Raw genomic sequence first — 16,780 nt, forward strand, 5'->3', positions numbered from 1 at the left:
ACTGCCGGGGTCAGACACAGAGTGAAGCTCCCTCTACACCGTCCCATCACGCACTCCCGGGGTCAGACACAGAGTGAAGCTCCCTCTACACTTTCCCATCACACACTCCCGGTGTCAGACACAGAGTGAAGCTCCCTCCACACCGCCCCATCACACACTCCTGGGGTCAGACACAGAGTGAAACTCCGTCCACACCGTCCCATCACAGACTCCCGGGGTCAGACACAGAGTGAAGCTCCCTCCACACCATCCCATCACACACTCCCGGGGTCGGACACAGAGTGAAGCTCCCCCCCCCCACACCGTCCCATCACACACTCCCGGGGTCAGACACAGAGTGAAGCTCCCTCCACACCGTCCCATCACACACTCCCGGGGTCGGACACAGAGTGAAGCTCCCTCCACACCGTCCCATCACATACTCCCGGGGTCACAGAGTGAAGCTCCCCCCCACACCGTCCCATCACACACTCCCGGGGTCAGACACAGAGTGAAGCTCCCTCCACACCGTCCCATCACACACTCCCGGGGTCAGACACAGAGTGAATCTCCCCCCACACTGTCCCATCGCGCATTAGCCACAGGGACTAATGAATTTCCTTCACTCGCTAATCCCAAAACTGATGGCCGTGTCCCTCCCCGTCTTTGCAGGATCGAGGGGAGCCGGGGGATGAAGAGAAGGCGCGGAGAGCCGCGGATGGCGGCGGCTGCCAGCCTGGGCCTGGGCCTGCTGCTGCTGGCGGGCGTGAGCGCCGGGTCAGCGCCCACTGAGCCGACCGACTCCAACGACACCTGCCGCGGGCTCTACAACTGCCAACCGGGCATCCTGCTGCCGCCGTGGCGGCCGCTGGACCCGTCGCCGGGCGACAAGGCGGCGAGGGCCGCGGTCTACTTCGCGGCCATGGCCTACCTCTTCCTGGGCATGTCGATCGCCGCCGACCGCTTCATGGCCTCCATCGAGGTGATCACGTCGCAGGAGCGGGAGGTGAGGGTGCGGCGGGCCGACGGCGAGGTCTTCACCACCCGGGTGCGGGTGTGGAACGAGACCGTGTCCAACCTGACGCTGATGGCGCTGGGCTCGTCGGCGCCCGAGATCCTGCTCAGCGTGATCGAGGTGTGCGGCCACGGCTTCGAGGCGGGCGAGCTGGGCCCCGCCACCATCGTGGGCAGCGCCGCCTTCAACATGCTGGTGATCGTGGCCATCTGCGTGTCCGCCGTGCCGGCGGGCCAGCACCGGCGCATCCGCCACCTGCCCGTCTTCTTCACCACCGCCTTCTGGAGCGTCTTCGCCTACGTCTGGCTCTACCTGATGCTGGCCGTGTTGTCGCCCGGCGTGGTGGAGGTGTGGGAAGCGCTGCTCACCTTCGCCTTCTTCCCGGCCTGCGTGCTGCTGGCCTGGGCCGCCGACCGCCGCCTGCTCCTCCGCCGCTTCGCCCGCAAGCGCTACCGGGCCGACAAGGCCGGCGGGGCGGTGATCGTGGAGGGGACCGGCGGCCCGGAGCCGGAGCCGGAGGCGGCGGCGGCCAAGCGGACGATGGCCCGCCTGCTGCGGGAGCTGAAGCAGCGGCACCCGAACACGGGGAGCCCGCGGCTGATGGAGATGGCCAGCTACCAGGCCCTGCTGCGGCAGAGCAAGAGCCGCGCCTTCTACCGCGTCCACGCCACCCGCCGCCTCACCGGCGAGGGCGACGTCCTGAAACAGCACGCCGCCGAGCGCACCCGTCGCCTCCTTAGCCTCCCCGCCGGCGTCCCCGGCCCCGGCCCCGGTCCCGAGCGGCCCCGGCAGCCCGGCGTCCTGGTCTACTTCGATCCGGCGGAATACCGGTGCTCGGAGGACTGCGGCTGGCTGCAGCTGACGGTGGTGGTGGAGGCGGAGGGCGGCGGCGGGGCCGGCTACCCGGTGGCCGTGGACTACCGCACCGAGGAGGGCACGGCCACCGCCGGCTCCGACTACGAGCACGCCGAGGGCACGCTGCGCTTCGGGCCGGGCGAGGCCCGAGGGCTGCTGCCGGTGCGCATCGTTGACGACGACGTGTACGAGCCGGACGAGTTCTTCCAGGTGCGGCTGAGCAACCCGCGGGCGGAGGGCGTCGGCTGCGGCGGGGCCGGGGCCGGGCGGGTGGCGCTGGGCCCGCAGAGCCTGGCCACCGTCACCATCCTGGACGACGACCACGCCGGCATGTTCGCCTTCGAGCGGGGCCACGGGCGGGTGAGCGAGAGCGTGGGCGCCGTGTCGGTGCGGGTGCTGCGCACGTCCGGCTCCCGCGGCGCCGTGCTGCTGCCCTACCGGACGGCCGAGGGCACGGCCAAAGCGGGCGAGGATTTCGTTGGTCTCAGCGGACAGCTGCTCTTCCAGAACGACGAGACCGTGTAAGTCAGTCACAGCTCTACCTCCGCTTTCTCCCCCGCACCCCCTTTCCCCCAACTCTCCCACTACCCAGTCTCAGTTTCCTCCCAGCCCCCTACTTCCCCTTTCCTCCTATCCCCCTACTTCCACTTCTTTCCCATCCCCTACTTCCTCTTCCCTCCCATCATCCTACTTCCCCTTCGCTCCCATCCCCCACTTCCCCTCCCCTCCCATCACCCTACTTCCCCTTTCCTTCCATCCCCCTACTTCCCCTTTCCTCCCATCCCCCTACTTCCCCTTTATTCCCATCCCCCACTTCCCCTTTCTTCCCATCGCCCACACCCCCTTTCTTCCCATCCCCCACTCCCCCTTTCTTCCCATCCCCCTACTTCCCCCACTTCCCCTTTCCTCCCATCCCCCTACTTCCCCTTTTCTCCCATCCCCCCACTTCCCTTTCCCTCCCATCCCCACTTCCCCTTCCCTCCCATCCCCACTTCCCCTTCCCTCCCATCCCCTGCTTCCCCTTCCCTCCCATCCCTGCTTCCCCTTCCCTCCCATCCCTGCTTCCCCTTCCCTCGCATCCCTCTACTTCCCCTTTCCTCCTATCCCCCTACTTTCCCTTTCCTCCCATCCCCCACTCCCCCTTTCTTCCCATCCCCCACTCCTCCTTTCTTCCCACCCCCCACTTCCCCTTTCCTCCCATCCCCATACTTCCCCTTTCCTCCCATCCCCACTCCCCCTTTCTTCCCATCCCCCACTCTCCCTTTCTTCCCATCCCCCACTTCCCCTTTCCTCCCATCCCCCTACTTCCCCACTTCCCCTTTCCTCTCATCTCCCTACTTTCCCCACTTCTCCTTCCCTCCTATCCCCCTATCCCCTACTTCCCCTTTCCTCCCATCCCCCTACTTCCCGTTCTCTCCCATCCTCCACTCCCCCTTTCCTCCCATCCCCTACTTCCCCTTCCTTTCAATTCCTCTTCCCCCACTCTCCCTTCCCCCTCCCCTCCCACTCCCCCTTCCCCAACTCCCATTTCCCCCAAGCCCCTCTGCCCTTGTTCCCCCTCCCTTGTCCCCCTCCACCTTTCCAACGTCACGCCCTCTCCTATCCAGCCCTCCCCTTTCACCCCACCCCTCCCCCTCTCCCCATGACCCTACGCTCCCCCTCCCGCTTTGCCTCACTACACCCATCCTTCCACACTCACCCTATCCCCCCCCTCGACCGCGTGGTGTGGTGTTGGTGGGGAGGGGGAATTGCACGGACCGCCAGTGTCTGGTTTAGAAATCTCACTGCACAGAACATTTGGAGCTACAGTCTGGGTGCAGAAGGCAGGACTTATGTGTGTGGCGGGGGGGGTGGTGGTACGATCTAACCCAGGGGGTTCCCACAGGCCCCTCGGTCATTGGTGGGGCCCGTGGCATAGAAGGGCTTGGGAACCCCATTCTGCACCTTCCTGAAGGCTCCGAATGCTGTGAAGCAACCTAACTCGAGTTTGATAAATATGCAACTGCGTCACAGAGAGGGCAAGTCTTTGCAACTTTTCCCTCTCCCTGAAAACGACCGGGCGTTAGTTCATTCGAAGCACAGGTCAATAGAATTCTGGTTAGTATCGTCACGCACACCTCGATATTGTGTCGACCCTTTTAACCCACTCCAAGACCAGTCTAACCCTTCCCTCCCACACACACCTCCATTTTTCTATCACCCGAGAGTCTCCAGTGTGGAAAGAAGAGGTTTTGTTTGCCCTCCTGACTGAGATCTGCCGCTCACTGGATTTTTTTTTTTGTTTTACACACCATTCTCGGTAAACTATACTGTTGTGCGTGAAAATCCCAGGAGATCCCGAGATACTCTAATCACCCCGTCTGGCACCAACAAAATCATTCCCCGGTCAAAGTCACGTAGGTCACGTTTCTTCCCCCGTTCTGGTGTTTGGCCCTGAACAGCAACTGAACCTCTTGGCCGTGTCTGCGTGCTCTTTATGCATTGAAATGCTGCTGTGTGATTGGCTGATGGGATGTTTTGCACTAACGAGCGGTCGTACCCGACAAGGCGGCCACTGAGTGACTGCACCTCTTCCTAGAGATGCTGCCTGGCCTGCTGCGTTCACCAGCAACTTTGATGTGTGTTGACTGAGTGGATGTGCATTGAGGTAGTACGAGGGAAGGCAGAGCACAGACCGTTGTGTTGCCCTCGCAGAGAAAGCGCGGTGCAGGCGGACCATAAGCTGCGGGGTTCATAATGACTGCGAGATAAGAGTCTGTCTTTATTGTTCGTGGGTCCGAGAACGGCAGGGTAGAAGCTGCCGATAGGCGTCAGAGATCTGTTGGTAGAAGCTGTTTTCTGGCCGATGGGAGGAAGCGGGGACGAGAGAACGTTGGGATTGTTTAACTGGGTCATGTTGCCGCTTTCCCTGAGGATGCTCGCTGGACCCTAGCCAGCCCCAGCATTCCAGGACGTGAGACCATAAGATATAGGAGCAGCTCGGGTCTGCCCCAACCTCCTGCCTTCTCCCCGAATCCCTTCGTTCCCTGGCCAACCAACCCCTGCCTGACATATACGTGAAGACTTGGCCTCCACAGCTGCCTGTGGCAACGATTTCCAAAGGCATGCATCATTAAGGATCTTCGTCATCCAGGGCATGCTCTATTCTCATTGTTACCATCAGGGAGGAGGTATAACCCCCCCCCCCCCACACACACACACACACACACACTCAACATTTTAGGAACAGCGTATTCCCCTCCGCCGTCGGATTTCTGAACGGTCCATGAACTCGCGTGTCACTATTCCGCTCCGGCTGTTCGTCGATAGGACAGATGTGCAGCGGAGTTGTTGAAGAGGAAGATCTGTTCCTCTCTCTCAACCTCAGGAGTGGGGTCCGGGTCCGGTGGGGCGGAGTAGTCGTCACCGACTGGGGTCTTCCTTGGTTGCAGTGGATGACCGTGACCGCCGCGATGCCCCGCCGTACCCCCGCGCTGTCCGCGGAGCGCGGCCGATCTGCCGTCCTGGCCGTCGGATCTCACTGTAGATCTCCTCCGCCCAGTTCCGCTGGAGCTGACTTCACGTGCTGGGACAGGGATGTCCCTGTCTCGCCGGCGGGGAGGGGGGGACTTCCAGCTTCCCGTATAGAAATATAAAATTATGAGAGGGGTAGATGAGACAGAGGCAGGAAAGTTGTTTCCACTGGTTGGTCAGACTAGAACTAGGGGACACAGCCTCAAAATTTGAGGGAGTAGATTTAGAAACATAGAAACATAGAAAATAGGTGCAGGAGTAGGCCATTCGGCCCTTCGAGCCTGCACCGCCATTTATTATGATCATGGCTGATCATCCAACTCAGAACCCAGCCTTCCCTCCATACCCCCTGACCCCTGTAGCCACAAGGGCCATATCTAACTTCCTTTTTAAACATAGCTAATGAACTGGCCTCAACAGTTTGCTGTGGCAGAGAATTCCACAGATTCACCACTCTCTGTGTGAAGAAGTTTTTCCTAACCTCGGTCCTAAAAGGCTTCCCCTCTATCCTCAAACTGTGACCCCTCGTTCTAGACCTCCCCAACATCGGGAACAATCTTCCCGCATCTAGCCTGTCCAATCCTTTTAGGATCTTATACGTTTCAATCAGATCCCCCCTCAATCTTCTAAATTCCAACGAGTACAAGCCCAGTTCATCCAGTCTTTCTTCATATGAAAGACCTGCCATCCCAGGAATCAATCTGGTGAACCTTCTTTGTACTCCCTCTATGGCAAAGATGTCTTTCCTCAGATTAGGGGACCAAAACTGCACACAATACTCCAGGTGTGGTCTCACCAAGGCCTTGTACAACTGCAGTAGTACCTCCCTGCTCCTGTACTCGAATCCTCTCGCTATAAATGCCAGCATACCGTTCGCCTTTTTCACCGCCTGCTGTACCTGCATGCCCACTTTCAATGACTGGTGTATAATGACACCCAGGTCTCGTTGCACCTCCCCTTTTCCTAATCGGCCACCATTCAGATAATAATCTGTTTTCCTATTTTTGCCACCAAAGTGGATAACTTCACATTTATCCACATTAAATTGCATCTGCCATGAGTTTGCCCACTCACCCAACCTATCCAAGTCACCCTGCATCCTCTTAGCATCCTCCTCACTGCTAACACTGCCACCCAGCTTCGTGTCATCCGCAAACTTGGAGATGCTGCATTTAATTCCCTCATCCAAGTCATTAATATATATTGTAAACAACTGGGGTCCCAGCACTGAGCCTTGCGGTACCCCACTAGTCACCGCCTGCCATTCTGAAAAGGTCCCGTTTATTCCCACTCTTTGCTTCCTGTCTGCTAACCAATTCTCCACCCACACCAATACCTTACCCCCAATACCGTGTGCTTTAAGTTTGCACACTAATCTCCTGTGTGGGACCTTGTCAAAAGCCTTTTGAAAATCCAAATATACCACATCCACTGGTTCTCCCCTATCCACTCTACTAGTTATATCCTCAAAAAATTCTATGAGATTCGTCAGACATGATTTTCCTTTCACAAATCCATGCTGACTTTGTCCGATCATTTCACCGCTTTCCAAATGTGCTGTTATCACATCCTTGATAACTGACTCCAGCAGTTTCCCCACCACCGACGTTAGGCTAACCGGCCTATAATTCCCCGGTTTCTCTCTCCCTCCTTTTTTAAAAAGTGGGGTTACATTAGCCACCCTCCAATCCTCAGGAACTAGTCCAGAATCTAACGAGTTTTGAAAAATTATCACTAATGCATCCACTATTTCTTGGGCTACTTCCTTAAGCACTCTGGGATGCAGACCATCTGGCCCTGGGGATTTATCTGCCTTCAATCCCTTCAATTTACCCAACACCACTTCCCTACTAACATGTATTTCGCTCAGTTCCTCCATCTCACTGGACCCTCTGTCCCTTACTATTTCTGGAAGATTATTTATGTCCTCCTTAGTGAAGACAGAACCAAAGTAATTATTCAATTGGTCTGCCATGTCCTTGCTCCCCATAATCAATTCACCTGTTTCTGTTTGCAGGGGACCTACATTTGTCTTTATCAGTCTTTTCCTTTTTACATATCTATAAAAGCTTTTACAGTCCGTTTTTATGTTCTCTGCCAGTTTTCTCTCATAATCTTTTTTCCCCTTCCTAATTAAGCCCTTTGTCCTCCTCTGCTGAACTCTGAATTTCTCCCAGTCCTCAGGTGAGCCACTTTCTCTGGCTAATTTGTATGCTACTTCTTTGGAATTGATACTATCCCTAATTTCTCTTGTCAGCCACGGGTGCACTACCTTCCTTGATTTATTCTTTTGCCAAACTGGGATGAACAATTGTTGTAGTTCATCCATGCAACCTTTAAATGCCTGCCATTGCATATCCACCGTCAATCCTTGAAGTGTCATTTGCCAGTCTATCTTAGCTAATTCACGTCTCATACCTTCAAAGTTACCCCTCTTTAAGTCCAGAACCTTTGTTTCTGAATTAACTACGTCACTCTCCATGTTAATGAAGAATTCCACCATATTATGGTCACTCTTACCCAAGGGGCCTCTCACGACAAGATCGCTAATTAACCCTTCCTCATTGCTCAAAACCCAGTCCAGAATAGCCTGCTCTCTAGTCGGTTCCTCGACATGTTGGTTCAAAAAACCATCCCGCATACATTCCAAGAAATCCTCTTCCTCAGCACCTTTACCAATTTGGTTCACCCAGTCTACATGTAGATTGAAGTCACCCATTATAACTGCTTTAGGACGGAGGTGAGGAGGAACTGCTTTTCTCAGAGAGTGGTGAATCTGTGGAATTCTCTGCCCAGTGAAACAGTGGAGGCTGCCTCAGTAAATAGATTTAACGCTAGGTTGGATAGATTTTTGCACAGTAGGGGAATTAAGGGTTGTGGGGAAAAGGCGGGTAGGTGGAGATGAGTCCATGGTCAGATCAGCCATGATCTTACTGAATAGCAGAGCAGACTCGACGGGTCAGATGGCCGACTCCTGCTGCTGTTCCTGTTGTTCCTCACCTGGTTTAGCCCACCTGTTGAAGCGGCTGTCCCGTGCAAACAGGTGACAGCCGAGTGTCCGGTGGGGGACCAAAGGTGAGCGAGCTGCCCCAGAATGGACACGACAAGCCCCTCTCTGTGCGCGCTCACACTCTCTCTCTCTCTCGCGCACACACACACACACAGACCAATTTACATTGCATTTTCTGTAGTGCACTTTACTGCTGCCACAAAACCACAAATTTAACAGCATGTCAGTTTTAACAAATTTGATTGTGAAATGTAGATGGTGTCAGGGAAGGGGAAGCTGACTTGTGAAAAAGGATCCAGTGCTTCCCCGGCGTCTATGACGAATAAACTCTTCTCGGGCTTCTAGCCGGGTACAGATATCAATTATAACCGACATTTTGATGGCAAACTTTGCCATCTTCATCAGGGATGACATCTGGGCATATTTAGTCTGGTGGTACTTATACCCCCGTCGTCCATCCCTCCTGATTGGTTAGTCCTCATCCAAACAGGTTTCCACTCTCCCATCTTGTAATTGCTCATGAACAATTGAAATGACTTTATTTCTTACATCCTTCACATACACGAGAAGTACAAATCTTTACGTTACGTCTCCGTCTAAGTGTGTAATGTGCGATTTATAGGAAGGGTATGGACCGAGGGCAAACGCTGGCAAGCGGGACTAGGTCAGGAAGACATCTTGGTTGGCACATTGTTGTGTTCGTTACTGAGGGAGAGAGTGCAGAGCACACCAGGATGCCAGTGTGCAGGATACTGAACCAAACTTTACTGACAGCCCCGCTTGTACGGTGTGGCAGCGGCTAGCTCTGCGGCACAGGGCTGACGCCGTCGGCGGCCTCTGCAGCCGTGTTGGGCGGAAGGCCTGCGTCCGAAGTCGCACTGAGTAGCTCGGCCGCGGACCGGATGAATGGCGGGGCAGGCTGAAGGGGCCGAATGGCCTGAACGCGCTCCTGGTTCTGGTGTCCTCTCCGCTGGGCCCCTTCCCCACTGTTCCCCCAGTTCCCTGTTGCTCAGAGCCGGGGGGGGCGGGGGCGTTGTGAAGTTTGTGGTCTTGCGGCCGGGGAATGGTGCGAAGGAGGAATAGTGGGGGGTAGTGTTCCCCGGATCGCTCAGAGATCCGATGGCGGGGGTGGGTGGTGGGGAGAGGCTGTTCCCGAATCGCTGAGTCCCCTGCACCTCCTCCCCGATGGTGGTACTGAGGAGAAGGCGCGTCCTGGGTGGTGAGGGCCCATTATACGTTATCTTCTTCCGGAGATAACGCATCTTGAAGCTGTCCCAAAGGTCCCGGGCCTGGACCTCCCTGGAGAGCTCTCCCGGAACCTGGGCTTGTGTCGCTCGGCCCGCCCGAGTTGGCCGTGCTCCATGTTGCTCTGCTGAACGTGGCGGGTGGGGTGGGGGGCAGGCTACGCTGGCGACGGAATGTGTGGCTGCCACCCCACCCTCCCCCCACCGGCGCGCCCTTGGGTTGTGTTGGTCGTTCAGGCAAACGGCGCCTTGTTGGGATGCTCATAGAGTAGTAGAGAAATACGGCACCGGAAACCGGCCCTTCGGCCCATCTAGTCCATGCTGAACCATTTAAACTGCCGACTCCCACTGACCTGCACTGGGGCCGTAACCCTCCCCTCCATGTACCCATCCAAACTCCTCTTCAACGTTGACATCCTGCTCACATGAACCACTTGTGCTGGCAGCTGGTTCTACAATCTCACCGCCCTCTCCTGTTCCCCTTAAACCTTTCACCTTTCACCTCTGGTATCACCCTGGGGAACTTGCTGTTTACTACCTCCAGACCTCTCATTTTATACGCCTTCTTTCTCATCCTCTGTTGCCCCGAAGATTAAAGCCCCAGCTCGCTCATCTTTTCCTCAGAAGACTTGCTCTCCAATCCAGGCAGCATCCTGGTGAATCTCTTCTGCACCCTCTCTAGATCTTCCACATCCTTCCTATACTGAAGCAACCGGAAATGAGCATCGGATCATATCGAAGCAGAGAGTACGGCGCAGAAACAGGCCCTTCAGCCCATCTAGTCAGTGCCTAACCATTTAACCTGCCTACTCCCATCAACCTGCACCGGGACCATCGCCCTCCATAACCCCTACCATCCATGTACCCCTCCAAACTTCTCTTCAACGCTGAAATCGAGCTCACATCCACCACTCATGCCGGCAGTTCGTTCCACACTCTCACTACCCTCTGAGTGAAGTAGGTCCCCCTCATGTTCCCCTTCAACTTCTCACCTTTCACCCTCAACCCATGACCTCTGATTGTAGTCCCACCCAACCTCAGTGGGCGGGAGAAAAAAAAACAGAAAATCTGCCGGTGCTGGAAATCCTAGCAACACGCACAAAATGCCGGAGGAACTCAGCAGGCCAGGCGGCATCTGTGGGAGAAAAAAAATTACAGTCGACGTTTTAGGCCGGGGGGCGGGGGGGAAGATGTCCTGCCGAAGGGTTTCGGCCTGAAACGTCAACGGTTCTTTTTCCCTCATAATTGCTGCCTGGCCTGCTGAATCCCTCCTGCATTCGTGCGTGTTGCTCGGTACAAAAGGGGCTGCTTACCCTAGCTATACCCCTCGTAACTTTGTATACCACTGACAATGGAGGTTTTGTAACTGGTTATCAGGTCCACCCAGACTGTCCTTTGGCCGTAACAGTCACATACTTACAGATAATGATTACAGACTTCCAACGGCAAACCCAGCTGTCTTCCTCAGACACAAGTTAGTCAGCTTGTTCAGTTTACCGTTGAAACTTTTCAGTATGTGACGGTTAAGGCCAAAGGGCAGTCTGCATAGATTTGTGTACCTGTGTCAAATCTCCCCCTATCTTCTATGTGTCAAGGAATAAAATTCTAACCTCAAAAAATCTTACCTCTGACATCCCCCCTGCTGGACCTTTCTTCAATCAATGGTTGTGCCGGCAGCTCGTTCTAAGCTCCGTGTACCTATCTAAAGAGTCTCTTAAAAGACCCTATTGTATCCGCCTCCACCACCGTTGCCGGCAGCCCCTTCCACGCACTCACCACTCTCTGTGTAAAAAACTTACCCCTAACATCTCCTCTGTACCTGCTTCCAAGCACATTAAAACTGTGCCCTCTCGTGTTAGCCATTTCAGCCCTGGGGAAAAAGCTTCTGACTATCCACACGATCAATGCCTCTCATCGTGCTGTACACCTCTATCAGGTCACCTCTCATCCTCCGTCGCTCCAAGGAGAAGAGGGCCGTGTTCACTCAAACCTGTTTTCATGGGGCACGCTCCCCAATCCAGGCGATGTCCTCTGCACTCTCTCTGTGGCTGCCACATCCTCCCTGTTAGTGAGGTGACCAGAACCGAACACAGTGCTCCAAGTGGGGTCTGACCGGGGTCTGGGACTGCTGTTTGCTGCCTGTCATGCTGAGTAGCACCAGCAGAATCTTGTCTTTTATTTTTGGCCCATGTGACCAATTAGCCTACTTTGGACCATGGGGGGGGGGGGGAGACTGACACGGTCACGGGAGGGGGGATGTACAAATTCCTTACAGACAACGGCACGAATTGAATCCCAGGTCACTGTTACGTTTCCCGCTACACTGCCGCTCCTTAATGTAGAAAATGCGAGTGATATTTTCCACGCATCTGTTAGAAACCCCCTGATTAAATCCGAATATCTTTACCCCCTTATTAGCCCGTCACACAAAATGTGCACTCTGACCGTAGAAAGCGGTTCTATATAAAGAAGAGGCAGGGAGAAACTTGAGGAATAAATTCCAGTAATTAGGATGAGGGAGGTGATGTTTACAGTTGCGTGGGGAATTGGTGAGGTCACATCTGAAGCACTGTGTTTGGTGTCGGTCTCCTTTATTTTTTAAAGCTACCACAGCCGGTCACGCCGCTGGCGTTTCGGGCAGCGATGAAGATCCTCCATCCCTGGCGGTGTTCAGGGCTTCCTTCATCCTGTCAGGAGCTTCCTCTCGGTTTTCGCGACTGCCGGTCACGCGAGTCCCGGGTGGAGACTCGGATGTAGGATTCTTCGTTGCTGTTTCTGTAACAGTCTTGTTTGACCAGTCCGGGTTGGCAGCCCTGAGCTGAACCCCCCCCCCCCCGGAACCTGGAGGACCGGTGGGTCCACTCTCAGTCTGACCTCTACCCTTTGACCCCGTCTGGCATGGGTGAGCCGACCAAGAGCCGAAGCCCTGGCTCTGCCCAACATGGCCATCCGCGCAGGGGACGTGGTGCGCTGTGCGTCTCGGTGTTTCGATACGCCTGCGACAGACAGAGCCGTTCCCGAATCGTCGGGTGTGTGCCTTCACGCTCCTGATGGGAGCGACGAGAAGAGGACGCGTCCCGGGTGATTTGGGGGTGGGGGGGGTCCTGCGTGATGGGCGCCTCTGTCTGGAGAAGGTTTATCGCTGACCGGCGATCGGTTACCATCACGGGTATTCGATACGGTCGCAAGCTTTGTTTCACGGTCTGTCCACACGTCGCAGCAGTACCTCGGGGGGTGGGAGGGAAGCAGAGTAGAGTCTTACAGTCACAGGGAGAGTGCAATGTAGGCAGACAATAAGGTGTAACAATCACCAAAGGCACTCACAAGTTTCTGCAGATGTACCGTGCAGAGCATTCTGACTGGCTGCATCACCGTCTGGGATGGGTGGGTAGGGGGGTACTGCACAGGATGGAAGTCAGCTGCAGAGATTTGTAAACTCAGTCAGCTCCATCATGGGGACCAGCCTCCCCAGCGTCCAGGACATCTTCAAGGAGCCATGTCTCAGAAAGGTGGCGTCCATCATTAACAAAGCCCACTGTCCAGGACGTGCCCCCTTCTCATTGCTACCTGAAGACACACACTCAGCGATTCAGGAACAGCTTCTTCCCCTCCGCCGTACGATTTCTAAATGGACATTGAACCCGTGCATTTGTCTTCCTATTTTTGCAGTACTTACACTATTCACAGTTTTTTCTCTGTTATTATGTATTGCTGCCGCAAAGACAACCAATTGCATGACGTACCCCGGCGATATTAAACCAGATTCTGATGTGGTAGGTCGTGAGCTCAGGCGCAGAGCTGGCGTGGTGGTGACGAGGGTTCGATTCCCGCCACTGCCAGTACAGAGTTTGTACGTTCTCCCCGTGACCGCGCGGGTTTCCTCCGGGTGCTCCGGTTTCCTCCCACAGTCCAAAGGCATTAACCGGTTCAGGCTACTAAGTTGCTATGTCGGTGCTGGGAGCACGTCCTCGGTCCGTGTTGGTCGTTGGCGCAAGCGACACGTTTCACAGTATGTTTCGATGTACGTGTGACAAATAAAACTAATCTTTGATCTTTCGATTTTCAAAGTTTGTAATTTCCTTCCAACTCCTGACGTCTCTTCCATACGTTCACCTTCAACATTCCTCCCTCCTCCCTCTCTCACTCTCTCCTTCTCTCCCTCCTCCCTCTCTCACTCTCTCCTTCTCTCCCTCCTCCCTCTCTCACTCTCTATTCTTCTCTCCCTCCTCCCTCTCTCACTCTCTGTTCTTCTCTCCCTCCTCCCTCCTTCCTCTCTCCCTCCTCTCTCCCTCTTCCCTCTCTCATTCTCTATTCTTCTCTCCCTCCTCCCTTCTTCCTCTCTCACTCTCTCCTCTCCCCCTCCCTCTCTCACTCTCTCTCTCTCTCATTCTTTGCACTTTATTCGCTCTGCCACGCACCCACCATCTATCCCCCTCTCTATTTCAATCTACGCCAATGTAAATTGTCCCGTGATTAGGCAGCGTTAAGTTGGTGGGTCGATGGGCGACGTGGCTGGGATATCGCAATAGGTAAGGTACAGAATGGTGCGGATAGATGGTCTGTGAGACGGTGTTTGTCACTGACTGCTGACAATAACAAGGCAATTACTGTGGTAGTGCACCACCCCTGGGGGCCTCATGAGCAGCAATAGTCCTGTTGGGCTTAGGAACAGTTCTGAAAACATTGGCTGTGACAGTCGGAATGAAAAGGAATTATGCAGTCTAAATATTGTGAATAAAGTTGATTTATCTTAAAAGTGGACACGTGGCCAAGTGGTTAAGGCACTGGACTAGTGACCTGAAGGTCGTGAGTTCGAGCCCCAGCCGAGGCAGCGTGTTGTGTCCTTGAGCAAGGCACTTAACCACACATTGCTCTGCGACAACACCGGTGCCAAGCTGTATGGGTCCTAATGTCCTTCCCTTGGACAACCTCGGTGTCGTGGAGAGGGGAGACTTGCAGCATGGGCAACTGCCGGTCTTCCATACAACCTTGCCCAGGCCTGCGCCCTGCAGAGTGAAGACTTTCCAGGCACAGATCCATGGTCTCGCAAGACTAACGGATGCCTTTACTTATCTAAAAAATCTACTACTCATAGTATTGTGTGCAGTTTTGGGCTCCTTATTTTAGAAAGAATATACTGAAATTGGAAAGGGTTCAGAGAAGGTTCACGAGAATGACTTCAGGAATGAGAGGGTTACCGTAGCTCTCGGGCTGTATTCCCTGGAGTTCAGGAGGATGAGGGGGGATGTCATAGAAACATTCCCAATGTTAAAAGGCCTGAACAAATTAGATATGGCAAAGTTATTTCCCATGGTAGGGGAGTCTAGGACAGAGGGCACAACTTCAGGATTGAAGGACGTCCTTTTAGAAAAGAGATGCGGAGAAATTACTTTAGTCAGATGGTGGTAAATCTGTGGAATTTGTTGCAACGAGTGGCTGTGGAGGCCAAGTCATTGGGTGTATTTAAGGCAGAGATAGATAGGTTCTTGATTAGCCAGGGCATCAAAGGGTATGGGGTGAAGGCAGGGGAGTGGGGATGACTGGAAGAATTGGATCAGCCCATGACTGAATGGCGGAGCAGACTCGATGGGCCGAACGGCCTACTTCTGCTCCTACATCGTATAGTCTTATAAAGCAATCCCCAGTCGATCTGATAAACCTTCTCTGTTCAGAGGTCTGACGGCAGGGTAGAAGATGTCCTTGAGCCCGGTGGTACGTGATTCCAGGCGTTTTTGTAGCTTCTGTCCGGTGGGAGGGGAGAGAAGGGAGAATGTCCGGGGTGGGTGAGGGCTTTGACGATGCTGACTGCTCTACTGAAGCAGAAGTGTCAAGCCCGTGATAGCCAGGACTGGTGGGCTGGACAGGTTGAGTCTGTACCTGCTGGAGATCAGAACATCGAGAGTGGACTTGATTAAGGATATTCCCGTCCCCTCCTCCTCTTTCTCCTCTCCTGCCCTTCACCGCCGTCTGGTTCCCCTTCTCCTTCCCTTTCTCCCCTGGTCCGCTCTCCTCTCCTATCAGATCCCTTCTTCTTCAGCCCTTTACCCCTTCCACCTATCACCTCCCAGCTTCTGACTTCATTCCCCGCTCTCTCGCCCACCTGGCTTCGCCTATCACCTGCCACCTTGTGCTTCTTCCCCTCCCCCGCCAAGCTCCTTTTTGTGGCTTCTTCCCACTTCCCTTCTCATCCTGGAAGCGTCTCGGCTTAACGCCGACTCTTTATTACTCTCTGTAGATGCTGAGTTCCCCCAGCACTTTGTGTGTTGCTCTGGATTTCCAGCATCTGCAGAATCTCTTGTCTTTGCTTTTTAAAGTCATTTCCAGCAGATGAGTGTAAAGGAGAACAAAATAATTGTTACTCTGCATCCAGTAAAGCGCCAAAAAACCCAATAAGATAAAGAACACAATAATAAATAAACACAATAAATATAAATACATATGATAGCTTATATACATAGATTGATTGTCTGTCCATAAAGTGACTCTGGGCACAGGAGTGTCGGTACACAGGGTGACTCTGACAGGAAATGATAAAGTGGTGGTGGTTGGGGGGTGTGGAGGGGTGGGTTGGTGGGTGGTGGTGTTGATTAGCCTCACTGCTTGGGGAAAGGAACCGCTTTCATAGTCATACTTTATTGATCCCGGGGGAAATTGGTTTTCACTACAGTTACACCATAAATAATTAAATAGTAATATGTAAATTACACCAGTAGATTATGAAATAAGTCCAGGACCAGTCTATTGGCTCAGGGTGTCTGACCCTCCACGGGAGGAGTTGTAAAGTTTGATGGCCACAGGCAGGAATGACTTCCTATGACGCTCCGTGCTGCATCTCGGTGGAATGAGTCTCTGGCTGAATGTACTCCTGTGCCCACCCAGTACATTACATAGTGGATGGGAGACATTGTCCAAGATGGCATGCAACTTGGACAGCATCCTCTCTTCAGACACCAATACAACCCCGAGATTCATTTTCCTGCGGGCGTACTCGGCAAACCTGTAGAAAAGTAACTGTAAACAGGTTCAGTGGACGACAAACTCTGCAAATGCAAATATAAATAAATAGCAGTAAATAACGGGAACATGAGATAAAGAGTCCTTAAGGTGAGATCATTGGTTGTGGGAACATCTCAACGGATGGGCAAGTGAGTGTAGTTATCCCCT

At 54.1% G+C, this 16,780-nt stretch overlaps 1 protein-coding gene across 2 annotated transcripts in view; it reads left to right on the forward strand.

Annotated features, from left to right (window-relative positions):
- LOC134339728 (sodium/calcium exchanger 1-like) overlaps positions 1–16,780 on the forward strand; it is a 107,563-nt gene that overhangs the window by 10,175 nt on the left and 80,608 nt on the right. For both annotated transcript variants that reach the window (XM_063036452.1, XM_063036451.1), the window contains exon 2: positions 652–2,370. In XM_063036452.1, the coding sequence (XP_062892522.1) occupies positions 671–2,370 (1,700 nt within the window). In that variant the 5' untranslated portion in view covers positions 652–670. The remainder of the gene's footprint in view (positions 1–651; positions 2,371–16,780) is intronic.

This window comes from Mobula hypostoma, chromosome 30, assembly GCF_963921235.1.
Source record: "Mobula hypostoma chromosome 30, sMobHyp1.1, whole genome shotgun sequence".
In the NCBI taxonomy this organism is placed as follows: domain Eukaryota; kingdom Metazoa; phylum Chordata; class Chondrichthyes; order Myliobatiformes; family Myliobatidae; genus Mobula; species Mobula hypostoma.